The sequence below is a fragment of the Myodes glareolus genome, chromosome 22 (genome assembly GCF_982192425.1).
Source record: "Myodes glareolus chromosome 22, mMyoGla1.1, whole genome shotgun sequence".
NCBI classification, from domain to species: Eukaryota; Metazoa; Chordata; class Mammalia; order Rodentia; family Cricetidae; genus Myodes; species Myodes glareolus.
Genome location: NC_142047.1, coordinates 52182967 through 52209871, shown reverse-complemented (window position 1 = coordinate 52209871; position 26905 = coordinate 52182967). Strand labels below are relative to the sequence as shown.

Genomic DNA, 26905 nt, shown 5'->3' with positions numbered 1-26905 from the left:
GAACCTGCCAGTTGTAAGTCTCCATCTTTTAATTATGAGGGAATGTTACTTCCCACTTAGGGTTAACAAACCTAATGCTAGTCGCCCACTGATCTTCTGTTTCCAGCGAGGTGGGTGTCCAGGACCCTTCCAGAACACCCAAGCCCTCAAATGTGGAATGGCTTGTTCTAAGGTGCAGCCGCCAGCGTTAGGTTCACTGCTTCAAATGAACAAGCGAACAAGGCAGGCACTTGGTCAACGCTGTCTGTGCAAGACCCTAATCTGTCTCCAGGGCTCTCCCTGGTGTTTGTACGTATAAGAGTGCCTCAGACACCCAAAGAACTACACCAAGCAGGTCAGAATAGGGTTCACAAGACACCACAGCATCAAAACAGATGGCAAGCACCTTGAACCAGGAAAAGGGCAAGCTACAACATCCAGATGCCAGCCTTTCACAGGACTAATGGAGGTGAGCACACTGCACCTATTGACATAGCAGACTGTGGAGACCCCAAGGCCTGACACGTTAATGCAAAAAAACTGCTTTGAAAAAAACCCAGAAACTTATAGGGTTGCAGTGCCCACCATGCGAGATGCCCTGAGATCAACAGCTGGTGTTAATAGCTGGTGTTAGCCTCTTCTGTGGCTAACCAAAACTCATGATGATAAAATACAACAATCAGTGACACAATGGAGACCATATCTATTGAAAATACCTTCTAATCCAAAAGAGCTGATAAAACACAAGCCATTGTTCCCCCAAAAAATGATGTGGGGGAGACTGGAGAGATGGCTAGAAATTAACAATATTGGCTGCTCTTCCAGAGGACCTAGCAGCAGCTCACCGCTGTCTGTAACTCCAGTTACAGGGTATTCAGCCTCCTCAGGCAAATACCAACGCACTTAAGATTGAAAAAAAAAAAGTGCACAAAAGCCCAGCTTTTGCTTTATGGAAAATTTATTATAATATTCCAAAAGCACATTACTTTTTCTTTTCAACATCTTGTTCTGCAGCTTCCTTTGCCCTCTTTGCTCGGATGCCAAAGAGCCGGGCATTGGCCCGGGCCATGCGAAGACTGGCAAAAGCCTTGAAGTTCTTCTCTTCTTCCGTGATGACTCTGGCTTTCTCTTTTTTATAAACCTGGAAGACAGAAGTCGAGGTGGCTCAGATTGCAACCTGTCCACAGAACTATGACGTTACCTCAACTCTCAGGAGGAGCAACAGAGGGTTTGGGCACACATGGAACCACACTCTGGGATCAAGAAATGACCATAGTACTCGGAAGTCTGAGGTAAGAGGATCCTAGTTTAAGCCATCTTAAGACAAAAGCAAGGTCTACACCAGTTTTGGCTTACACACATAGACCCTACCTCAGAAAATAACTAGAACCATTGACTTTAGAAAGAACATGGTTTGGCTAGTTTTATGCCAAGTTGATACAAACAAAAGCGATCACAGAGGGAGCCTCAATGGGAAAATGTCCCCAAAAGATTGGGCAGTAAAGCTGGGCAGTGGTGGAGCACACCTTTAATCCCAGGACTAGGGAGACAGAGGCAGGTGGATCTGAGCTTGAGGCCAGCTGGGTCTCAAGAGTGAGGAGGGCCCAGGCCACTGGGAATGGCGTTCCTGGTTCTATCAGCACTCCTCACCAAGGTCTCGGCTATTTACTACAGGCTCCTGCCCGGACTTCCGTCAATGACAGACCACAGCGTAAAAATGTGACCCAAAATTGACTTTGATCAGGGCATTTCACCTCAGTAACAGGGATATTCCACGCTCCCCTCAGACATGCCCATGTTAAGTGTTCACTTACATTCCGGATGGGCATCACAGGTCCTGTTAGCTGAGTGGCCAATTTAAGTTCTTCAGCCTGTTTTTAAGAACAAGAAACGTTGAGTCCAGCTTCTTTCCACTGCCTTTCACACTTGCCATGGGTGTGCTTTTGCTTTTAAGGACCCCATGGGGGGGGTCCTGCTCGAACAAATCCACCTTCATCTTATCCCACTTTAAGGAAGCCCACACCAGACAGACACCCGTCGATTCCTGTTAAATCTCCTTACATTTCTCTACACTAAAATACATTATGTCCACAATGCTCATTTCCCCGTTTGTGCCAATCCCCTCATCTCTGCACGGCTACCACCTCAGCTGAGCTGGATCCACAGACTCACCTACGCTGAACCATATCACGAAGACCCGAGTACTCACCGAACTATCTCCCTTCCTTGGAGCAGAAGGCTTCCTGGGGAAAAGGATGAGCTTGGAGCGGTACTCCTTCAGGCGCTGCACGTTGGCCTGCAGGGACTCGGTGGACTTGTTTCGCCTCCTTGGGTCCACAGAGATGCCTATGGTGCGAGCCACTTTCTTATGGATTCCAGCCACCTGCCCAGAAACGGAAGTGGGTGAACCGCCTCGAAGGCCCTCCCCTGCTGCCCCTGCCGAGAGAGCTCGGTGCCCTCAGATGGAAAAGGGTTCAAAAGTACTTTCATCAAGACAGTACAGCGATTCCGGAGAATGTCATCATTGCACCGAGCCCACCACGAGCGCCGAACGCAGAGACCCCGCCGGCCTCACTCACCCTGAGTTCCTCCAAGCTGAAGCCCCGGCCAGCTCGGACCTTGGTGTGGTAGCGAACTGTGGGACACCTCACGATAGGCCTGATGGGCCCGGACGCGGGGCGCGGGGCAATGCGGCGCGCTTTCGCTTGCCGGGCCTTGCGTCTGAGGGAAAAACACAAGCGTTACCTCTGCTCCGCACGCGGCACCGCGGCCCCCGCCCCGGGAACGCGCGAGGCCCGCGCCCGCACCTGCGGATTTTGCGCGCCGGCTGGTTGAACCAAGTGTCCACTCGCTGCTGCCAGTCCTTGTGGAAGTGGGGCTTCAAGATCATGCCATTCCGGCTGGGCGCCATGGCTGCCTAAGGCCGCGAGGGAGAGGAGGGCGGCGGATGAAGGCCAGAGTCCCGAGCTCCCGCCCCGAGTTCTCCCGCCCCTGCCCGGGCTCCAGCCCCATGCCGTCGGCGCCTCGGCTCCTCCATAGCTGCATGGGCAGCTTCTCCTCGCCGATGACCCCGAAGGGAGCCCGATGGAGCCCGATGCGACGCGATGGTGGCTGCCTGGCAGTAGGCACTCACCTCCCGTGCAGGGGAATGGCCGAGCGGAAAGGACCGAGCGCCGCAAAGCACCCTGGGGTTGTCGAGAGTCCGGCCAATCCCAAGCACCGGCGCCCTCTAACCAATCAGAACAAGGAGAGGAGGAACTGGCGTCATACGGACCCGCCCGCCGGCGGCCCGGCGCCTCACTAGATGTGTGGCTACTGTCTCTTTGCTGGTTTCCAACCTTGCGGAGCTTTTTCCTCTGCCCTCTGCGTCGGAGGCGCCCAGATAGGAAAATTCAAAAGACCCGCGAATTAAAGTCCTAAAACTCCTTCCTGGGTTCGATGTTTTTTACCCACCCACTCAGGAACTCCTCTCTCTCTCTCTCTCTCTCTCTCTCTCTCTCTCTCTCTCTCTCTCTCTCTTTCCGAGTCAGAGTTTCTCTGTAGCTTCGGAGCCTGTCCTGGAACTAGCTCTTGTAGACCAGTCTGAACTCACAGAGATCCGCCTGCCTCTATCTCCTGATTGCTGGGATTAAAGGCATGTGCACCACCACCGCCCGGCTCTTTATTCTTCTTTTAAGAGCTGTGGTCTCTCTCTGTTCTCCAGGCTTGCCTAGAACTCACGCTTCTCTTCCTCGGAGCTAAGATTACAGGCGTACACCACCATTCCCGTATTTTTTTTTTTGAGATTTTTATTTTTTACTTTATGGATATGAGTGTTTCAGTGACTTACGTCTGCATCACGTACGTGCAGCGTTCAGGGAGACCGGGAGAGCGCGTCGAATCTCCGGGACTGGAGTTACCGACAGTTGTGAGTTGCCATATGGCTGCTGGGACTGAACTGAACTGGAAGAACAAGCAGTAACTTGTAACTGCTTAGCCGTAACTACTTAGTAACTGCTTAGCCGTCTCTCCAGCTCCCCATTTATTTAGATAAGCCCTTTACCCCAGACTTAACTCCTCGGGATTGACTGTGACCATATCCATATATTGCGTTTGTCCAGACAATGGCAGCGGCAACGAACCATGAAGCAGCCAAGGCATATATACCTATCCTGCATCTGTATGCTAATAACTGTCTTTTGCAACTCCCCACCCTTAATTAAAAGGTTTCATCCTGATGAAATTTACATCATAGGAACTGTAGAAATGGATCCATAGTTAAGAGAGCTATGAGTTTTAAAAATGTTGGGCCTGATGTCATGGACCTGTAATTCTAGAAACAGGCAGGACATTAGCAATTTCAGTGCTTTCTGGAGCGACTTAGTGAGACCATCTTTCAAAAAAAAAAAAAAATGTCTGACAGGATGGCTCAGCGGGACTCCTGGGACCCACCCACATGGTGGAAGGAGAGAACTGAATTCCCCAGGCTGTCTGGTGAGCGCCCTCTGGGTACCCTGGTGTGCTCAAACGCATAGAAAATATAATGAAAAGAGGACTGAGGATGCAATTGAGTGCAGAAAACTCGCCTGTTATACAACAGACTATATTATAATGATTGAGACTCTAGGCTTGATCCTCAGTATGTGGGTGTGGAGGCCAGAAGTTGATGCTGGAGATGCCCTCCACCTTATTTTTGGACAGGGTCTCTCATTGAACCTAGAACTTCCCAGTTCAGCAAGACTGACTGGCCAATGGTCAGTTACAGCCATGGTTACAGCCAGGGGCTACTCACACCTTAAAGGCTGGCAGCAAGTTCCTTTCCTGAGCCATCATCCCTGCCCAGAGAAGTATTTGCTGAATGAATGCCTTGATCCACGGTACTCATTTCTTTGAATGAAAGTCCCCTTGCATGTTTTCTCAGACCCGTTTCTGTTACTGCCAAGTACCTGGCTCTCTCTAATCTCGGCGATGTTTCCATCTCCACCACCATCTTCTCTTTCTGGACAATCAGACTCAGGTGACTGCCATTAACCTAGACCTGCAGCTGCGTTCCAGCTCCAGCGCTGCTTGGGCTGTTAGGAGTCTGAAACGGAAACATGGCTTAGAACCAAGTTAGCTGAAAGGAAGTGCAGCCGTGCCCTTAAGTTTCCTCTGCTGCATGAAACCGAGGTGGACACAGAAGTGAAGCAGTGTTTTCAAGGTCTAGCTCCCGTTCTCCTGGGCAGAGAACTCCACAAACGCAATCCTACCCACGGGCTTGTTGGATGGCACCCTTGCAGGAGAGGCGTGCTCTGTACAGGATTGCAATCTCTTGCATCACTAGCCTCAGCTTGTTATTGCTGTGACATGCTCATTCCAAAGCAAGCTGTTCAAGTAGCTCCTTCCCGTCCAGTGCTTACTGAAACTTATGTATTTTGGGAGCATCAGGAAAATCCAGCCTGATTCAATAATAAACTTTCTTGGTATTCATAATCTGGGACTCCTTTAATCACGTAACTTTAATTCTTTTTTGATTTGTTTTTTGGTTTGTTTGTTTTTGAGACAGGGTTTCTCTGTAGCTTTGGAGCCTATCCTGGAACTAGCTCTTATAGACCAGGCTTGACCTCGAATTCACAGAGATCCGCTTGCCTCTGCCTCTGGAGCGCTGCACTGGGATTAGAGATGTGCGCTACCACCACCTGGCCTTTTTTGATTTTTTAAAAAAGACTTATTTTATGTATCTAGCGTTCTGCCGGCTAGAAGAGGGCACCAGATCTCGAATGGTTATGAGCCACCATGTGGTTGCTCGGAATTGAACTCAGGACATCTGGAAGAACGGCCAGAGAGTGCTCTTAACCGCTGAACCATCTCTCTAACCCCTCTCTTTTGATTTTTAAAGATTACTAATTTAATATGTGTGTAAGCCTGTGAGTTATGTGCACCACATGTTTCAGGAGCCCGCAGAGACCAGATGAGGGCACTGGATCCCTCAGAACTAGAGTTAGATAGGCAATTGTGAGCTGCCATATGCATCCTGGGAATCAAATCCTGGGTTCTGGGGGCTGGAGAGATGGCTCAGAGGTTAAGAGCATTGCCTGTTCTTCCAAAGGTCCTGAGTTCAATTCCCGGCAGCCACATGGTGGCTCACAACCATCTGTAATGAAGTCTGGTGCCCTCTTCTGGCCACCAGGCATACACACAGACAGAATATTGTATACATAAAAAATAAAATAAATATTAAAAAAAAATCCTGGGTTCTGCAAAACCAGTAAACACACCAGGCTTTTAATTAATCCCAGAACTCAGAAGGCACAGGCAGGCAGATCTCTGTGAGTTCACATCAGCCTGGTCTGCAGAGCAAGCAAGTTCCAGGACAGTCAGAGTTATAGAGAAACCCTGTCTCAAAAGAAAGGGAAAAAAAAAAGCAGTAAACACTCTTAACCATTGAGCCATCCCTCTCCAGTCCCCAATTCTGATTTTTTAAAAAATATCAGAGTGGCATAGTGTTTCTGGCTGGATTTGGTGGTACACACCCATAATCCCAGCAATCAGAAGGCAGAAACAGGAGGATCATTACAAGTTTGATGCCAGCCAGGGCTACATAATCCAGACCTGGCAAAAAAAAAAAAAAAAAAGGGGGGGGGCTGGAGAGATGGCTGAGTGGCTAGGGGCGCTCACCAGCTATTCATAGCTGCAGTTCCAGGGGACCAGGTGCCTCTTCGACATCCATGGGTACCAAGCACTGCATGTGGCACATATATATATATACGTTCAGGTAAAACATTTATCATAAATTAAGCCTTTAATCCCAGCACTAGGGAGGCAGAGGCAGGTGGATCTCTGTGAGTTCATGGTCAGCCTGGCCTATAGAGTGAGTTCCAGGATAGGCTCCAAAGCTACACAGAAATCTTGTCTCAAAAAACAAAACAAAACAAAAAAAACATAGAGATAGGTAGATGGGACTGTTTCAGTGGATAACAATTTTTACATTTGCTTATTTTCATTCATTTTATTTTAGAGATAGGGTCTCACTACGTAGTTCTGGTTGGTATGAACGCTGTAGGTTACTAGACTGAGCTCAAAATTCATCAAAATCTGCCGGTATCTGCCTCCAAGTACGTCCAAGCCTGGCATACTTATTTGTGTATATGAATCTGGGCATGGACTGGTCAAAGGACTGAGTCCAGCGATGGAACTCAGGTCATCATGCCTGCTTAAGACACCGCTTAGAGAAATAGGAAACCTAATTATGCACTACTCTTCGGTAAGAATTAGAATCAGATCAAACTTAAAATGTTCTTACAAACCCCTTGAGCTGCCCCCAAATGCTGCTGGCGGTCCTGCTACTGCTTCCTACCGTTCAGCAGCATCCTCGGGTGCAGAGTGCTGAGCAGTAACAACAATTTGCTCTGACAGGAAGTCACTGTAACCCATGCTCCAAATGCCCCTGCACAGGAAGGGTGGAGGCGTCACAGGCAGGAACTATGAGCCAGCAAGCACCTGTGGCTCACCCCACATGGTTTGAGTTCAGATCCTACGCAAAGGGCCTGTCTTACCACTGAAGGGCTCAAGGTATGAAGGGAAACAAGGCTCATGGCTACACAGCTCAAATGTCGATTCTCTACCACAAAGTGGGAAAGGCATCAATTTTGGTGGTGGAAGCTAAGGCACTCTACATAAGAAGGATCAGACAGGGGAGACTCCATTTACTGGTGCACAAGGCAGTAGGTGGCAGTATCTGCATCTTCCAACAGTGACTGTTCCCAACCCCCCACACCCAATGAGTGTGCACTGTGATGCGGACAGTCAGCTCAGAGGGTCTTTCATCTCAGATCCTATTAGCATTCTGAGGGCACCCAGGACACAAACGAGATCATTCAGTCCAACTGTGGGCCACCTTCAGATCATGGAGACCGGCACCTGAAGCCCAGGGACTCAAACATGCACACGCCCCACAAGGAAAGCAATACATATGGAAGGTCAGTTGTCTCTGCCAACGATTTACTAATCCTGAATCAATAAATAGATATCAGAAGTCTTCATCAGAAACCAGAGAGAGCTGACAGAGGCAGAGATTCAAGTTTCAGGTGAAAAGACTCTCGGAGGCTGATGGCAGCTGGCCGACAAGTTTTGAGTTAACTGCAGGTGCAGTCGAGGAAAGTGGAGCTGGGTCTTGGAGGTGGGGGCTAGGGAGCCGGACCCTCCTCCTCCCCTGAGGCTTGTTTCTCCTTTTCAGCATCAATCCATTTCTGTGGTGCGATCATTTTCTTTGGCCCGTGGGGTGGTGGGCCAATGAGGGCCTCAATGTCCTCATAGTTTATCACTTCCTTTTCCAGAAGGGCATTCGCCAGCTAGAAAGAACAAACACGGCAGTGTGAGTGGCCTGGACAAGACAAGAGCCTTGGAGGGCAGACGTCAGAGACGGAGACCCATCCCACAGAACGTCTCTGTGTCCTAGGAGAGCAGGAGGGCTAATCTGTGAGCAGGGTGCCTCAGAAAGGTCGCCTTCCCAGAGAGACACAGGCGCAAAGGCAGTTAAGGCAAAGAATTGCTCCCTGTCTTTACCCTAAAAGTGAGCTGTCAGCTGCCAGCCTCATTAATTTTTCTATTTCCTTTCAAAACCTCTGCTTATTTCTGGCAAGTGCAATTTCCTTCACCAAACAAGGTATATGTGTCTGGGAGAGGCAGGCGGGGGAGCTAAATACAGAGCCTCGTGCTTGGAATTTGTGGAGCTAGGCACCGACTGACACAGCTGGGGAGGGATTTCTGCTCCTCTGGATACAAACATGAACATCATCATCATCTTCATCATCACATTATATTTCCAGACAGATATATATATATAAACTCAGGCTGACTTCAAGCTTACTATGTTTGTCTCAAGTTCTTGAATGCCAGGATTACAAGCATATGCTACCATGCCTGGCCCAGAAAATATTTTTATCCTAAAGGTCCTGTGTCTGTGGCCATATCCTGTTACATTTTGCTGGTTAAGAAACTCTTCCCAATAGCTGCATATGGTGGAACACTTCTTTAACCCTAGAGACAAAGGGAAAATATGGTTTATGAGTTTGAGGTCTCCCTAGTTCCAGGTCAGCAAGGGCTACATAGTGAGACTCTATTTCAACAACAAAAACAAAACAACTCAGAGGCTAAAGGTGGTGCTTGCTACTCATACAGAGGATCTGGGTTTGGTTCCCAGCACCTACATGGCAGCTTTCAATTACCTATAACTCTAATTCCAAGAAAGCAATGACCTCTTCTGACCTTCACAAGTTCCTGCACATTTGTGGTGCACATATATACACTCGGGTACATGCACAGATATTAAACAAGTAAATCTTTAAAAAAAAAACCCAATATTTAAAAGAAAACTCTTCCCCATTTTCCTTTTGTTTTTGGTGATGCTGGGCTTTAGACATCTAGGCCCCGGGGTGATGTCTGTAGCTGTACTGGAAGAGGCACAGTTCTCCTTTGCTGTCGTCTGTCACTAGACTAAAACCTATTCACTGTAGTTCAGTCCAAATAGAGGCAGCTCCATTCTGCGGTCAGTGGGTACCCACTGGTGGTCTTTCCAACCCCTACCCCTCCAGTACAGCAAGTTGAAGTTCTGTACAGTAACACTGGCTCCTTACTAATCAGAGGTTACTTCAGCAGGTACTGCACTGCCGTAGGACCAATACTCTGAAGGTCTGAAACTTTTTTTTTGAGACAGGGTTTTATTGGTGTAACAACTCTGGCTGTTCTGGAACTTGCTTTATAGACCAGGTTGAACATGAACTCAGAGAGATCTGCCTGCCTCCATAGCTCCTGAGTGTTGGGATTAAAGGTGTGTGCCACCACGCCTGGCTTTTTTTTTTTTTTTTTTTTTTTTTTTTTTAGTTTTTGGAAGCAAGATGTCACTCTGTAGGCTACGCTGGTCATGAACTCAACTATTCTTGTGCTTCTGCCTCCAGAGAGCTGGGATGACAGGCCTGTATCAACAAGCCTGTAGCAACAATGCTTGGCTCAGGTGCCTCATTTTATGGAAGCAAAAGGCTAGAAATAACTACCCACACCAACTCTTGTCTGTCTGCATGTGGCACCAAGAACTATCATTTCCACTGCCTTCTGGGTAGAAGCCATCATAACTAACCTAGGAACACAGTGTCCTCACCTCTGGAGCCTTCTTCCCTTTTCAAAATTGACTGCCCACACTACAATACCAGACAATCCCGCAGGACCCGCAGTCTTGTGCTATCCTTAGGACAGAGGTTTGAGAGACTGTCAGAGGAAGGAGGAATATAAGATGTAGTGACTGTGTGTCCGGTGGGATCCGGGCCGCTGGGAAGGTGAGCAAGTGTGAATCCACTAAGGGCTCAGTTCTCAGTGTCAGTGCTGGGCTGCTGGGGTGAGGATGCCCGGTACCGAGGAGATGGTGACTGCAGGGCACACACCTGGTGACTAAGGAACGCTGTACTACATAGGTATAGTTTTCTGAATCGAAATCTATTCTAAAATGAAAAAAAGATCTTTGAAAACATTTGAGGGAGGGCTGGAGAGACGTCTTGGTGGTAAAGAGCATACACTGGGTGTGCATAGTGGCACACACCTTAATTCTAACACTCGGGAGGCAGAGGCATGGAGAGCTCTGAGAGTTTGAGGCCAGCCTGGTCTACACAGTGAGTTACGATAGCCAGGACTACACAGAGACCCTGTCTCAAAAACAAACGAAGAGCCCACGAAAGAAGAAGGTGGAGAAGAGAAGCAGAGGAGCCAAACTCCTCTCCCAGCACTCTGCTCAGGTAGCTCACGACCACTTGCGGGTCCAGCTCCTTCCTCTGGCCTTTGTGGTCACTTGCACTCAAGTGCAGATACTTACACACATACACAAGCACACACACATAATTAAAAATAAATTGAAAAATAGCTATTTTTTTCCCTGGAGAAAAAGTTTAAGTGCTGGAAACCTCCTACAATTCAATGTTGATACTGCTCGTCTGTATAACCTGTGCACGAGGGCAGAAGAAACTCTCCTCTGAATGCACTGGCTTGACGGGACTGTAGTGAGAAGACGGGGAAACGCATTCTAGCTGCATAGGGGGTATCAGTATTGAGCACACTGTCCCCTACACTTCTAGGCTCCAGAGACGCTTTGGGGATGCCTGGGCCCACATGCCCTCACCGCCTGCAGCTTGTCCAGGTTGTCTAGCAGCACCTTCTCAGTGTGTCTGTAGGCTTTAGCCACCAGCAGTTTTGCTTCCTGTAAAGGAAGAGAAGTCTGTCACGAGAGAGGTAAGGAGCATTGTCCACAGACTCACTGACAGCCAGCTCTAACACCAAGGTTAGAAAACGTGGCTCAGGAGCAGGCCCATCCTTCACAACACACAGCAGCACTGTCTTCTGTTCTCACTCTGTCTAAGGGATGCACACCCACCAGCCACCCTCACCCTCAAGAGAGCAACTGGACAACCCACAGCTGCTGCTCACGACTGGCCCTGAGCAGACCCAGGTGCCATGCTGGCCCAGCTTGCGAGCTACAAGGATCATGTGCACTGCTCTACCACTTGGTATCCTTATAATAGACATTTTTCCCAGTTCCAAACCTAGCTTTATTTGGAGCCATCTAGGTCCTCAGCCAAAAGAACACACTTAACAGGTCAGAGTTCAGAACAAAACCAGTCACATTAGGCCTTCACATTAGGCTCATTTGAGGGCGCTAACAGGCTCTTGCAGGGGAGACACCCAGATTCTTCTCCACCATGGGCAGTGAGGTCTGTGCCCACTCACATGGTCCATCAGCTGCTGAAGGCCCTGGCTGAAGGGACGCCGTCCAATGCCCATGAGGCCCTCTTGTGCCTCAGGAAAGGAGACGGGCCCAATGCTAGGTGCCATCCCAAACTGTTTCACCATGGAGTAGGCAATGCGGGTAACCTTCTTCAAGTCGTCCTGGGCCCCTGGAATCCAGAAAGAGAGGTATTCTGAAGAGTGTATGTACAGAGGAGCACCTGACCTCAGACTGTCACAGCCCAAGCAGCACCAAATGTCCCACAACACTATGCTTACAACTTCCATAGCAAGACACTAACTGGGACGCAGTACTTCATTTTTTTTTTTTTTTTTTTTTTTACAGTGGCTGGAGAGACAGCCATGGGTGCTGGGAATCGAACTCTTATATTTTTAGTTGTGAGCCTAGCCTGTAATGGCTGAGCCATCTCTTCAGCCCAAATTACATTTTTTTTTATATGTGTGTGCACATACACAGGCAAATACCAGAAGAACTTGCCAGAGTTGGTTCCCTTATCTCACAACATGGATTCTAGGGACTGATGTCCAAACAGCAGACTTGACAGCAAGACCCTTTACCTGCTGAGCCATTTTACTGGCTCATTACTGCTTCCTAAAGGAAAAAACTTAACTACTCAGGACACTGGCCTGCCTTACATCAGTGACATACTCTAGTGTATGGCCAGGTCTGTACTAGGGAAGCCTGTCACATTTGAGGCACAATGTCCCTGAGACCCCCATTACCTTTCTGCAAATGCTCTAATATCCAGTTCTATGTAGCCATGACCAGCAATTAACCAAGCAAATGTATTTACAGTCTGTTTATGTGAAAGTTTTAAAATAAGTATCTTTTTATTTGTTTTTTTTTTTTTTTCCCAAGACAGGATTTCTCTGTAACAGCCCTTGCTATGTAGACCAGGCTGGCCTCTGACTCACAGAGATCTGCCTGCCTTTGCCACCCGAGTGCTGGAATTAAAGGCATGCGCCACCATCACCCAGTTTACAATAAGTATCTTAAAGTAAGACTTTTGCTTCATTCCAGGTCTCCTCTGGTTCAGACTCCATCTGCACGGCACACATCTTCCACCAGTCCCACCCTGTCAAGTGCACTGAGCAGAAGGAAGCAGGCATTAGACAGAGGACTTTGACAAGACAAACCCTAAGGCTCGCTCCTCACCAGAGGTAACCCTGCTGAATGAGATGGCCTCAGCCGCACGACCACCTAGAGCCATGCACATCCGCTCAAACAGCTGTTCCTTGGTGAAGAGGTACTGGTCCCGAGGGAGCATCTGAGAGAAGCCCAGAGCAGCGTTTGTTCGAGGTGCTATGGAGACCTGCAGAACACCAACAGAGCAGGGAGCAAGTGAGCTCAAAGGGTGACAGGAGCCACCTAAAACATCATCAGGTTGCCAAGTAGCCACTCAGGCTAGTCTCTACGTCACATTCTTAAGAGAATCCTCACACTGCAGAAGCAGCTCATGGAAACAGGAGTTTCTGTGTAGTGTGTTCATCAGTAGCACTGTGTGCATAGCAAGTCAACATGACAGGTCTCTTAGAAGCAATCCCAAGGTGTAAGGGCAAACTTCACCTCACATGCCAGTCGGCACTGATCCATGGGAAACTCTGGAATGTACCCAAGGAAGGGAGGCCATCCTACCCTTGCCTTCTCCTCCCACAATGCCATACATCTGAGGAAGAGGTAGGATTACTTCTCCAGCAGGCCAAGAAGAAGCTGCTGTATGACAAAGAAAAGTGTATGGGACAGGTCTATGCAGGCCCAGCTGCCTGTGAGACCCAGGTAGAAGCTAGCATTAACTTTCAAAGTCAGGGCCATGACTACAATCAGTGGTAAAGAGCTTGTTCTCCATGTGCCATCCTGGGTTGGATCCCCAGAACTGCCAGAAAGAAAAAAAGATGGGGGCTGGAGAGATGGCTCAGTATTTAGAGCATTGACTGTCCATAGGATTCCGAGGTTGATTCCCAGCACCCACATGGTGGTTCACAATCACCTGTAACTCTGGTTCAAGATGATCCAATGGCCACTATTGGCTTCCATGAGAACTAGGCACACATGTGGTATACTGACATACATGTAGCCAAAATACCCACACATAAAATAGAAAGAAAAAATTTTTTTTTGTTTTGTTTTTTGAGACAGGTTGTAAAGGTACGGCAGGCCACCACCACCCAGTAAAAAGAAATTTTTTTTGTTTTATCTTTTGAGACAGGGATTCTCCATTGCCCTGGCTGTCCAGGAACTCACTCTGTAAACCAGGCTGGCCTCAAACTTACAGAGATCCACCTGCTTCTGCTACCCGAGTACTGGGATTAAAGGCGCACACCACCAATGTCTGGCAAGAAATTTTCTTAGAAGATGATTTAATGTCTACAATAAGAAAAAACTGTGCTCACAATCCATCAGGATCACAGTGACAGCCACAGGTTCCTTCACAGAACACAGCCATGCTTGCAGCCATAAAGATCAAGTAACAATTTTGAGAGCAAAAAGAAATTTTGAGTTTGGCATTTGTTTGGAGTTTTGAAACAGTATTTATTTTGCTACTGAGTTCATTAGTGCCCAGCCTGCCTCAAGCTGGGCCTAGTCCCCAGATTAGTGACAGCCAAATATGCCATGGGGTAGCAGGTAGGCATTAACCTGCCAATCCCAGGAACACAGAGGGGCTGCTCCAATCTACTTCAAAGAGACCGGACAATGTGCTGTTAGCTCTGAAAACAGCAGCAGAACTGAGCAAGGGTGCACATACAGGTAGTCCGTGTCTGCTGCACTGCCTCATCCTGAACTGCGGGAGTGGGAACAGTAGTGTCACCAGCCCCTATGGAATCTTTGCTACTTGTCAGAACTACCCAGGCCTCCCTACAGGGTAAGCTGAATGCCACATCTCTTGTCCCATACCCCTGGATTCCTCAAGGGTCTCTATGCATAGTCTACATGATTTCTGGAAACTATCTCAAAGAAACATTTGCCGTTCTGAGCAGAAACAAGTTCACCTCTCTGCCATGAAGCCCAAATGGTCAGAGACAGAGGACCTGGACCTAGGAAACTTTCTCCTCATGCCTGGTAACTAAGGTTTGGGACCCACTCCAGTCTCTCTCTCCTAGTTGCTGCTAGGGCTACAGCCAGAGTCATGCCAAGTTGGTGATAAAATTTCTTTCACATAACAGAAACACACGTGGTGTTTCCCAGACCAGATGAGTTCAGATCGCCTACCAACCCTTCATCACAACCCACCTTCATTACAGCTTCTGTGTGCTCTAGCAGCCAACCAACCAAGGCATGGCCAGACTCATGGAAGGCAACCACCCTCTGCTCCTCCTTGGAAAGGATCTTACTCTTTTTAGCAGTTCCTGAAAGAAGACAAGAACCAAGTTCAGGAACAATATGATGGGTACCTTCTGGGCACTGTCTTCTTGCTTGGCACTTATGTAGCTCTGCTGACACTTCACACAGACATCCCTCTTGACAGCCAAACTCCAGGGAACCCTGGGAAGAGGTGGAGTGGAGTGTTTCTTGGGAACCATCAAAACAGTTCTTTCTTTCTTTTCTTATTATGGATTTGGGAGACAGGGTTTCTCTGTGTAGCCCTGGCTGTCCTAAAACTTGATCTGTAAACCAGACTGGCCTCAAATTCAAAGATACACCTGCCTTTGCTTCCCGAGTGCCAGGATTAAAGGTGTGTGCCACCACCCAGGGCTATCAAAGCAGTTCGTTAGGAACTAGGACAGTCTTCATCTTCAGTGCGTCCCTCCCTATGCCATGAGTGACTTCTGACTTTGTCACTGACAGGATGAGGAGGCCCCGTCAGAATTCCAGCAGCAGCTGCCTCTGCTGCAGTGTTCTGCTTCCTCCTTCCCTCCATGAGATGAGGGCTTCACACCTCAGGGGCACGTCTACTTAACCCTCCCTGCTTAGCTTCTGGTCATTTACCATCCCAAACTTTTCGAACATTAAGTTCCCATTCTGTATATCTTTTCGCTGTTGCTGTTGCTGCTTTTTGAGACAGGGTCTCACTATGTTGCCCAGGCCATCAGGTGCCACCACACCTGACATCAAGTTAATGTTTAGGTTTGAAAAGAAAATGGCCCCCAAAGGGAATGGTACTACTAGGAGATGTGGCCTACTTAGAGCAGGTGTCTTGTTGGAGGAAGTATGTCATTGCTAAGGTGGGCTTTGAGGTCTCATATATGCTCAAGATCCTGCCGAGAGTGACAGTCCACTTCCTACTGCCTTCTGATCAAGATGTAGCCAGCATCCTGTATGCCTGCACACAGCCATGCTCCCCACCATGATGATAATGGACTGAACCTCTGAACTGTAAGCTGCCATCTCAATTAAATGTTTTCTTTTATAAGAATTGCCATGGTCATGGTGTCTCTTCACAGCAATAGAAACCCTAACTAAGATAGGACAAATGCCACAGGTTCCCAAGGCTGGGCCTCTGGAAGCAGGAAGTTCCTGAGGGAAGGACAAACAGAGCTGTCACTACCTAGTTATGATTTCTTCATAACAGTCAGTAGAGAACAGAATGGAAGCTGCCTATATCTTTTTCTAAAGAATGTTTTGGCCAGGCACAGTGATGCACACCTTTAATACCAGCACTTAGGAGTTCCAGAGGCAGGCAGATTTCTGTGAGTTCCAGTCCAGCCTGGTCTACATAGTGAAACCCTCTCTCAAAAATATAAATAAAAAAGTAAAAGTATGTAGCTGGGCAGGGGTGACGCATGCCTTTAATCCCAGCACTCAGGAAGATGAAGAAGGTGGATCTCTGTGAGTTCGAGACCAGCCTGGTCTACAGAGCAAGTTCCAGGACAGGCACCAAAGCTACACAGAGAAACCCTGTCTTGAAAAACAAACGAACAACAAAAAAATTAAAAAATTAAGTAGAAGTATGTTTTCTCTAAGGTTTTTATTTTCTGATGGAAGCTGACATCAACACAGGGATGAGGGAATGAGAACCGGCAGGTCCATTAAACACCAACTGTCTTGGGTCTGAATACTGAGAGTGAACCTCTGTCTTGGCTCTGAGGGAACCTGGTTTTCCAGTAGGGCCTAGGGTCCTGTACTTGACACTCACAACCACCTCCAGCTGAACGATCTGCTGCCACTGTGTCTGATGTACTCATGGTTCACAGAAATTGAGTAGGAGGTTCCAGCACATGCTATTCAAGATGCCAAAATGAGTTAGGCACGGTGGTGCACACTTTGATTCCAGCTCTCTGGAGTCAGAGCCAGAAAGATCTATGAGTTCAAGGCCATCCTAGTCCACTTAGAGAGCTCCAGGACTACATAGAAACCCTGTCTCAAAAAGAAAAAAAGAAAAGATGCTTTTGGTTAAGCACCATTGCAAAGCACTCTTGTTCACTGGGCACTATGATTCATGCTTTTAATTCCAGCACTTGGGAGGCTGAGGTAGGCAGATCTCTGTGATTTTAAGGCCAGCCAAGGCTATATAATGAGATCCCATCTCAAAGAAAACATATACCAACCAAAACTTAACAAACAGCACCCCATCCTCTTGATGGAAAATGAGGCTCCTACCTTGTTAATCACCAGAGTCACTAGTTTTATAAAAATGAGAGTCAGTGGCAGATTTATTCCTCCTACAGACCCTGCAGGTGGCCTTTGAGGTCAGCAGCCTCTATCCTACACCATACTTGGCTGGCTGTGCCTCATCTGGTCTGAGGTGGGCCCTCAGTCACTTCATGGTACCTAGGATAATCAATGCCACAGAGGGGAGTACAGTGAACTTATTTTTGGAGGTGTTGTTGTTTTCTTTTTTGTTTTGTTTTGTTTTGAGATATAGTCTCTCTACATAACCCTGGCTTTTGTGGAACTCACCAAGTTGTAGACCAAACTGGCCTCAAACTCAGAGATCCTCCTGCTTCTGCCTCCTGAACGCTTAGATTAAAGGTGTGCGTCATTATGCCTGGCCTTGCCCTCCCATCTCCCCAGTTTTTTGAGATAGTATCTCATGTAGTACAGGATGGCTTAGATGTAGACTTGGATGATTTTAAACTCCAGATCTTCAACCTCCCAAATATTGGTATTACAAATATGTGTGCCAGCATATTGGACTTGAAGATGTTTTTATATTTGCCTGAGGAGTAGGTCTGTTCTTTGATAAATTTACAATATCTCAATATAAATTTACAATATCTCAAATGGAAGAAAAGTAACAATTCCTTGCTACTGATGTAATGACAGAACCTGGGCCTACTTCCCCCTACCCAACCCCCATATTGTCTGGTACAGACAACTTCTGACTGGTTGTCTGAAAGTGTTGGCCCTAGCAAGCCTTAACAAGGGGTGTGTCTTCATACCGGCAATGACACGCTCCACCGCATACTCAAAGTTGAACGTGTGGACAGATGTGTGCCCCTCCCGTGCAGCATGCAGGGCAGCCTCATTGCAGATGTTGGCGATGTCGGCGCCTGTCAACACAAACCACAGGCAGGGATGGGGGGTGGGGCTGGCTCTTCCCTGTCAGCATTTAGAAAAAGGAAAAAGAAGGAAGGAGGGAGACTCAGCTTTTAATGAAGAAAAACAAAAATGGAAAAAGCCAGAAGTGGGGGCATAGGTCTATGATTCTATTACTGGGGAGGCTGAGGCAAGAGGACTACAAGTTCTAGGCAAGCATAGTCTACATAATGGAACTCTATCGCAACACAACAGAGAAAGGAACAAAAAGGAAAGGAGGAAGGGAGTAAGGGTAAAAGGAAAGGAAGGGAGATGGGAAGGAGGGAGAAGAATAGGAAAAGGGAGGGGAGAGGAAGGAAATAAATGTCACCAGCGGTGAACTGTGGCAGGAGGGAGGGAGGCAGGAGGGAGCGAGGCAGGGGAACAGGCAGCACTACAATGTCATGCTACTCGGGATCTTGCAGCCCTTTCTTGTCTGCTTCTGGGCTGTTTTATGGCACCTGACATTTCTAATGTGAACAAAAGAATAAGAATGAAGGGCTCTCATGTGTACAAATTCTATTAAAAGCTGAAGCATAATCAAAAAAGAAGAAAGTAGTCTAAGAGAAATTTTGTTTTTATTTTTAGAGACAGGATCTCATGCTATAGCCTAGTCTGTCCTTAAACTCACAGCAGTTTTTATGTCTCAGCCTCTCAAGTGCTTAAGCTTATAGCGTAGATGCCAGTGCACATGAAATAAAAATGAATTCTGAAAAGTAACAATAATAAGCATAAGCCAGCAGCCTGGCTTTCAGGGTAATTTAAAATGTACCTTTAAAATGGGAGCTATACAGAAAGGAAACCTAACTGTGATTTCTCTCTCTCTCTCTCTTTCTCTCTCTCTCTCTCTCTCTCTCTCTCTCTCTCTCTGAGACAGAGTTTTTCTGTGTAGCCCTGGCTGTCCTTGAACTCACAGAGATCCACCTGCCTCTGCCTCCTGAGAGCTGGGATTAAAGGCGGGTGCCGCCCTGAAGGCACCGAGTTGTAATTTCTACTTCATTGGAAATCCCATGGGGTCTGTGTGGAGGAAGCCTCGTGGGACAGTCTAAACTAGAAGGTGTTCTCTATGTAGAGGCAACACAGGAGACACAGGCAGACTGTCTCGCAGTTGTTGACAGAAGCTCTGGGGCCATCACAATGCTGACTGCTACTGTAGTGGAGACACCACAGGGCTGCCTGTGAAGGCGGGTGAGCAACACAACACTTCTGCTGTTGCTTCCACCATCCGGGAGGAAGACAGCCCACTGTTCTATCCCTCTGCTGCTTACATTCACACTTGATCTCACCCAGGCCTGATTAGTGACTCAGAACAGGGATGGCACTTGGACTGGGAGGTGGATGCTCCATTATGACCACGTGTACTGGGGTCAAGGTCGTACCACTGAATCCTGGCGTCAGCTCTGCCAGTCGCTGGGAGTAGAAACTGCTGGGCTGGGTCAACTTCAGGCCTTTCAAGTGCTGCTCGAAAATCTCCCGCCGCTCCTGTCACAGATGGGGGACACGGCTGAATTCATCACACTTGCTAACAAGATGAACCCTTCTTCCATGAGCTCCATGAATGAAACTGGTGGTGTCATAGGACACTGGCTTCTACATGACTGACATTCTCAGTCATACCCGTGGTTTTGGAAACCAATTTAAAGAGGCAAGATGATGAGAAGCTGGAGAAAATGGCTCAGAGGTTAGGAACACTTGTTGCTCTTTCAGAGGAACTGGGTTGGGTTCCTAGTAGCCACATCATGGTTCAAAAACATTTGAAACTTTAGTTGCTAGGGACCCAAGGGATCTGATACTCTCTTTTGACCTCCTCTGGCACTAGGCACACACATGGTGCACATGCATTCATCCAGATAAACTCTCATATACATAAAAATGCACAAATAAATAAATCTAAGAGGGAAGGATGAAAAACCCCAAGACCTCATAGAATTCAAGATGGAAAGGAGAAATATCCTCATTTTGACTTGAGAGAATTTACTATAAAACTCAACCTAAGCCAGACAGTGGTGGCTTGCACCTTTAGTCCTAGCACTTGGGAGGCAAATGAATCTCTAAGTTTGAGGCCGGCCTGGTCTGCAGAGAGAGTTCCAAGATAGCCAGGGCAACATGAGAAACCCTGTCTCAAAAAAGAAAAACCAAAAAACCAAAAAACCACCTGAACCTAGGCGAGTGCAGTCAACTCCATACAGGTAGGGATGAAGACAGGACAGACAGGACACACTGGGGAAACTTATGCTCACTGTGGAACTAGGAAAGAGCAGTGAGTAAACACTGAGCAAGTCCCATTTCTAGGCCTGTGAGCCCAGCATTCAAAAAGTTGAAGCTGATGCCAGGCGGTGGCGCACGCCTTTAATCCTAGCACTCAGGAGGCAGAGGCAGGAGGATCACTGTGAGTTCGAGGCCAGCCTGGTCGACAAGAGCTAGTTCCAGGACAGGCTCCAAAGCTACAGAGAAACCCTGTCTCGAAAAAACAACAACAACAACAAAAAAAAAAAAAAAAAAAAAAGAGAGAGAGAGAAGAATTTGAAACTGGAGGGCCGGAGGATCATAAGCTCAAGGCCAGCCTGGGATACATAGCAAGACTCTGTCACAAAAACCAAAACAAAATAACTACAAAAAAACATTGTGTATTTTCATGGCTCCTAGAGGGGCCATGGCCACATACTTGGGCCCCAATGGCCATAGTAATGTCACACCAAGCCCAAGCCCTGGAGAAAGAACAAAGACAACTACAAAACTAGAGCTTCCCAGGGAAGGAAGGCTGTGCCCAGACCACAAGAACTGCTATGCAAAAGCTAGCTGCCCCTCCTTCCCAGTAGTTCTGACCTGCAGAGTGGGAAGATCAATGAAGACATGCCTATCAAGTCGCCCAGGCCTCATGAGAGCATTGTCCAAAACATCAGCACGATTTGTGGATGCCAAGACGATGACATGGTCTGTAGTGCCCATTCCTGGGAGAACAGAGCAGACAGTGAGCGGCCTTTGGAGTGGAGGATTTCAACAAAATGGCTTTTCTCCACCCCCTTCACCTTGGCAGGGAAAAGTAAAGGCCACCAGATTCCTTCCCAACAAGGTGATGAGGTGGGGACACCTTCCCAATGGCTTTCAAAGTCATGCCAAAAGTGTGAAGCTGCTTGTTCTTCAACCACAGCACTTTCCCTTGGCCATATGTGGAGGCAGAACTGCCCAAAGACGCCCTGGAGATGCAGGTAACATCCCTGCAAGGGAGTAGTACATTCTCATCCCAGGAGTCACAGTTCTTGCTGAGCTGCCACCACCCTTCCTGTGTGGTGCCTAAACACTTTAACACTTGGGTTTAGGTATGAGGGTTCTTGTCCAGGATATTAAAAGTAGGGCTGGAGAGAGGATTCAGTGGTTAAAACCAGGGCCACTCTTGCAGAGGACTCACATCAGGTGGCTCATAGCCATCTATAAGTCTAATTCCAGGAGGTCTTTGGTCACCTTGCCAAAGCTAAGCAGATGCCTAAAAACAATGCTGATTTTTAAAAATGAGTTTAGACTCAAAGAAGCACCATAGACACTGCCTTCTGTCACAGCCCCAAGGTTCCTCTGGATACCTGAGTATTTGGTAGAGCAATAATGACACAGAGAGCAAGAGATGTGGCCGCTAAGGGAGAGCCACACAAAACATTCTGCCAGAGACCTCCTGGCTTCATGCTCAGAATTCTTTTGCTTGTTTTGATGAGACTATCAATCTCAGTAGCCCTGGCTGGTTGGACACTTGCTGTATAGATGAAACTGTCCTTCAATTCAGAGAGATCTGCCTGTCTTTGCGTCCTGAGTACTGGAATTATGGGTGTGCTCCATCACACCCAGCATGCTCATGCTTCTTGACTGCCTCTGCCCAGGTGCCCTGGAATTCTGAAATTATATAGATTATATACAAAAGTGTGCCAAATATCTGTACCCAGATATTTGGAAGCCTGAGACTGGATGGCCAAGTTCAAGGCCATCTTGGGCAACTAGTGAGAGTTTATCTCAAAATAAAAAATAAATTAAGGAGCCAGGTAGATGGCACATATCTGCATCCTCATCACTTTAGAGAGCGATGAGAGGCTCAGAAGTTCAAAGTCATTCTGAATTACACAGGGGGCTCAAAGCCAGTGTAGACCACAAGAGGCCCTGCTTCAAAACCACAACAAGGGACCAGAGAGATGGCTCAGCAGTTAAGAGCACTGGCTGTTCTTCCAGAGGTCCTGAGTTCAATTCTCAGTAACCACATGGTGGCTCACATGAACTGGCGCCCTCTTCTGGCCTGCAGGCACACAAGCATATATAACACTGTACACATAATTAATAAATATTTTTTTAAAATTACTTATTTTTTGGTTTTTCAAGATTGGGTTTCTCTGTAGCCTTGAAGCCTGTCCTGCAATTCGCTCTGTAGACCAGGCTGGCCTCGAACTCATAGAGATCCATCTGTGTCTGCCTCCTGAACAAAGGTGTGTGACACTACCACCCAGCACATGAGTGAATAAATCTTTTTTTTTAATATTTATTTATTAATATGTATACAATATTCTGTCTGTGTGTATGCCTGAAGGCCAGAAGAGGGCACCAGACCTCATTACAGATGGTTATGAGCCAATATGTGGTTGCTGGGAATTGAACCCAGAATCTTTGGAAGAGCAGGCAATGCTCTTAACCACTGAGCCATCTCTCCAGCCCCGAGTGAATAAATCTTAAAACAAACAAACAAACAAACAAAAAACTGAGCATGATGACACATGCCTTTAATCCCTGCATTTGGAGGTAGAGGCAAATGAATCTCTATGATATCCAGGCCAGCTAAGGCTACACAGTAAGACTTTGCACCCCTAGCCCTAAAAACCAACTAATACAAACAAAACAAAAAATGACAACAGGACTGGAAAGATGGCTCAGTTAGGGGGAAAAAAAATTGCTATGTAGGATGAGGACCTGAGTCTGAATTCTCAGAACTCATGCAAAAGCCAGCCGCATAGCAAAGCTTCTATAATCCTATCAATCCTATGGGGATTGGAGGCGGAAGAATCCCCTAAGGCTCTCAAACCAGCTAGGCCGGGGAAAAGCTCTGTGTGGGAGAAGGATGGGGAACAGACACATGAGCTGGGTAGCTGGTCGATGTCACAACAGAGATGTGAGGAGTGGATTCCAGGAGCCACCTGTTCTATATAAGAGAAGCTGGCCAGCCAGGCAGTGGTGGCACATGCCTTTAATCCCAGCAATTGGAAGACAGAGATAGGCAGATCTCTGTGAGTTCGAGGCCAGCCTGGTCTACAAGTGCTAGTTTCAGGACAGGCTCAGAAACTACAGAGCAACCTATCTCGAAAAAAATAAAACAAAAATAAATAAATAAATAAATAAAGAGAAGTTGGCCATACCCTGACAACATCAGCATAGAATAACAGGCCATTTATTATCACACAGCACCAACAAAGTAGCCAGTCCCCAGACAGAGCAGACTCTCACTCAAGTGTTCTCTTCTAACTTTTGGTCTGTGGGTACAGGCTGTCCAGAGAAACTATGTAGTTCTGGCTAGCCTGAAACTTGCTACAACCAGGCTGGCCTTAAACTCACAGAAATCCACCTGCCTTTGCCTCCCAAGTACTGGAATTAAGAGTGTGAACCACCACCATGCTTGGCCCTGTTAGGATCTTCAAATGACTCCTATGTGGAATTAGCATTCACATTCTCTATTTGTGTTTCCCCCAATAAAAACTTGTACAACATATACCACAACAGAACACTCCACGTTAAGAAGTTCTTTCTCCGGGTAGTGGTGGTAATGCACACCTTTAAACCCTGCACTGGAGAGGCAGAGGCAGGCAGATGTCTGTGAGTTTGAGGCCAGCCTGGTCTACGGGGAGAGTTCCAGGATAGCCAGGATTTTTACACAGAGAAACCCTGTCTCAAAAGCGCCCCCCTCCAAAAAGTCCTTTTCTTAAGAATACACGTACAGCCAAGTGACTTGGTAAGCAGGTGGGTGGCTTAGGCACGTGCCTCAGGCTCTCTTGTATAGCTTTATAGTCCCAGAAATGCCCACGGCACCTGTGCTTAGGCCTCTGTGTCTAGGATTTCTCATTCCCTGGGGAGTTTTCCCACGACCAGCAAGCACCACATCCGCTCAACTGGCTCCTCTGCACGTCAATGAACAGAAGGTGCTCTTCCTGAAGAGACAACAAAGACTAGTCTCAGAGCATCTGAAGGAGCCAGTGTACACAGCTGTGAGGACACAAAGAGACTTGTTAGTGCTGGGCCAAGTTGACAAGCAACCAGTTCCTCAGCCAACCCTGGGGGACAAACAGCTATTTTTATGGTAGTTCAGAGAAATTCAGCTCAGAAAAATGTCATGCTTTCTAGTAGACTCAGATCTCTTGAAAAAGATGGTCTCTGTCGTCAAGCTGTGTGAGGTAACACACTGGTTAACAGATTTTCTTTTCTAGTTCAATAGTAAGGTTATGAAATCCATTTAAGCCCCCATTTAAATTAAATATATCTTTGAGGGGGCAAGAGGCCTACAGGAGAAGGGTTTATTGGAGTCTCCTTCATGATTAAGAATGCCTGGTCAACGTTCAGAAGGATGAGGGATATGTGTTCAACCTCACTTTATAAATCATAGAGCCATAGCTGAGACAAGAAAGCCCATCATGTCAGGTACCAAGGCCTGATCTGAAAGAATCGAGAGAGTCTCTGGCAGTCCCCTGCCCTCAGCAGGGAACTGCTCCAGCCACACCTCCCAAGGCATTTAGTGCTCCGGGAACTGGACCCTGAGCACTTGCTGTCAGTGTGCAAAGCAGCTGCTGGGGTAGTGTTGCTCCTGCCACGGGCTCTGTGCTTATGTGCAGACAGACAACTGGACAACAAAAGGGCCACAAAAGGCAGGGCTGTGGGCAGCTCTGCTGTAGCCATTCTCACAGCATCTTAACAACAGAATGCCTGTTCTCTTCATTGTTAGAACTATCCACTGATTGACTGATTGATTTAGGTTTTTTTGAGCCAGGGTTTCTCTATGTAGTCCTAGCTGTCCTAGAACTTGCTCTGTAGACCAGGTTGGCCTCAAACTCACAGAGATGTGCCTGCCTCTGGCTCCTAAGTGCTGGGATTAAAGTTGTGCACCACCACTGCCTGAAGTATCCTTTGATTTTTTTTTTTAAGTTTTTTCAAGACAGGATTTCTCTGTATTGCCCTAGTTGTGCTAGGACTTGCTCTGTAGACCAAGCTAGCCTTGAACTCACAAAGATCTGCCTCTAGAGTGCTAGGATTAAAGGTGTGCGTCATCAGCACCAGCCTATCCTTTGATTTTTAAACCTGTAGCAATTTTACAGTTCATGAAATAACTTCCAGGATGCACCAGCCCCTCTGACATCACAATAGCTAGGAGTTGAACTCTCACATACCTCTGTGTGTGAGGAGTGCAACCATATGCATGTGCATGGAGGCGCAAGCATGGACCTGTGTATGAAGGCCGAAGGGAAACATCATTTGTCCTCTTCCATCGCTCTCAACCACGGATGTGATGTGCAACTCTGACTGACTTGAGGATCATGCTATTGAACTGTTCCTCCCAAAATAAATGACTCACCTGGCCTTAAGAGTACATCATACACACACACACACACACACACACACACACATACACACACACACACAAAACACACAAGCCAGATGTGGGGGTGTGGGCCTTTCATTCCAGCACTCAGGAGGCAAAGGCAGGCAGACTCTGTGAGTTTGAGGTCAGCCTGGTCTACAAAGTAAGATCCAGGACGGTCACGGCTATTACACAGAGAAACCCTGTCTCAAAAAAGCAAAAACACACATCACAGTCCCCCCGAAAGATGTCTTTAACATAACTGTCCTGCAAGGAGGGTTACCCCTTTGTAGACTAGGCTGGCCTTAAACTCACAGAGATCCACCTGCCACTGCCTCCCGAGTGCTGGGATTAAAGGTATGTGCTACCACTGCCCGGCTTTCTTTTGGTTTATTTGAGACAGGGTTTCTCTGTAGCTTTAGAGCTTAGAGCCTGTCCTGGAACTCATTCTGTAGATCGGGCTGGTCCCAAACTCACAAAGATTCCCATCTCTGCCTCCCAAGTGCTCAGATTAAAGGCATGTACCACTATTGCCTGGCTTGTGAAAGTGGCGTTTGTTAAAGGTAGCAAAGAGATGGACAATTCTTAAGCTGACTTTGCTGTTAGATGTCAACATCTAAACTATTCTCTGCATAATGTTCTCACTAGGGCAGGAGTGAACAATAAGTAACAGTGGCTAAAGAAAAAAAATAATACCCCTATCAGTGATATTCCAGAAGTTAGAACAAAAAAATGTCACCAGGTTCATCTGCCCTGAAGGCCGTCACTCTGACAGGGTCAGTCTCCTCTGGTGTACAGTGTATGGTAAGGCATGCTTGGCACTGACCGTCCATCTCGACCAGGAGCTGGTTGAGGGTCTGCTCTTCCTCTGTGTTGGAGAAGCCAGACATGGAGGTGGACCGCTTCTTCCCCACAGCATCGATCTCATCAATGTACACTATGCAAGGGGCTCGGGCTCGGGCTTCCTTGAAGAGGCTTCGCACACGGGCAGCTCCCAGGCCTGAGGGGACACAGAGTGTCAGAAGATAGGCAGATGAAGGAAATCAAATCCTATTTTTGGGTTACGGCTAGGCAAAATCTTCCACCAAAGATGCCTATATCTAACAGGTCACTCTCTGCAGATGAACCAGAAGTGC

At 47.5% G+C, this 26905-nt stretch overlaps 2 protein-coding genes and 1 non-coding gene across 5 annotated transcripts in view; all 3 read right to left on the bottom strand.

Annotated features, from left to right (window-relative positions):
• Positions 1-919: 919 nt before the first annotated feature.
• Positions 920-3137, bottom strand: Rpl13 (ribosomal protein L13). Its single transcript, XM_048437503.3, has 6 exons — positions 3113-3137; positions 2787-2896; positions 2559-2700; positions 2189-2362; positions 1794-1850; positions 920-1120 (listed from the first exon to the last, which is right to left on the bottom strand). Exons 2-6 carry the CDS (start codon positions 2888-2890, stop codon positions 962-964), a joined length of 636 nt encoding a protein of 211 aa, XP_048293460.2. The 5' UTR covers positions 2891-2896; positions 3113-3137; the 3' UTR covers positions 920-961.
• LOC125402654 (small nucleolar RNA MBII-202) lies at positions 2418-2503 on the bottom strand. Its single transcript, XR_007232695.1, has one exon. It is a non-coding gene; the product is annotated as a small nucleolar RNA MBII-202 (small nucleolar RNA).
• A 4780-nt stretch (positions 3138-7917) lies between the features above and the next one.
• Positions 7918-26905, bottom strand: part of Spg7 (SPG7 matrix AAA peptidase subunit, paraplegin) — a 36898-nt gene continuing 17910 nt past the window's right edge. For all 3 annotated transcript variants that reach the window (XM_048437497.3, XM_048437498.3, XM_085681863.2), the window contains 9 exons: positions 26596-26769; positions 21005-21129; positions 19558-19660; positions 18043-18153; positions 14954-15069; positions 12881-13037; positions 11707-11873; positions 11102-11179; positions 7918-8288 (listed from right to left, as the gene is read on the bottom strand). In XM_048437497.3, the coding sequence (XP_048293454.1) occupies positions 8124-8288; positions 11102-11179; positions 11707-11873; positions 12881-13037; positions 14954-15069; positions 18043-18153; positions 19558-19660; positions 21005-21129; positions 26596-26769 (1196 nt within the window). In that variant the 3' untranslated portion in view covers positions 7918-8123. The remainder of the gene's footprint in view (positions 8289-11101; positions 11180-11706; positions 11874-12880; positions 13038-14953; positions 15070-18042; positions 18154-19557; positions 19661-21004; positions 21130-26595; positions 26770-26905) is intronic.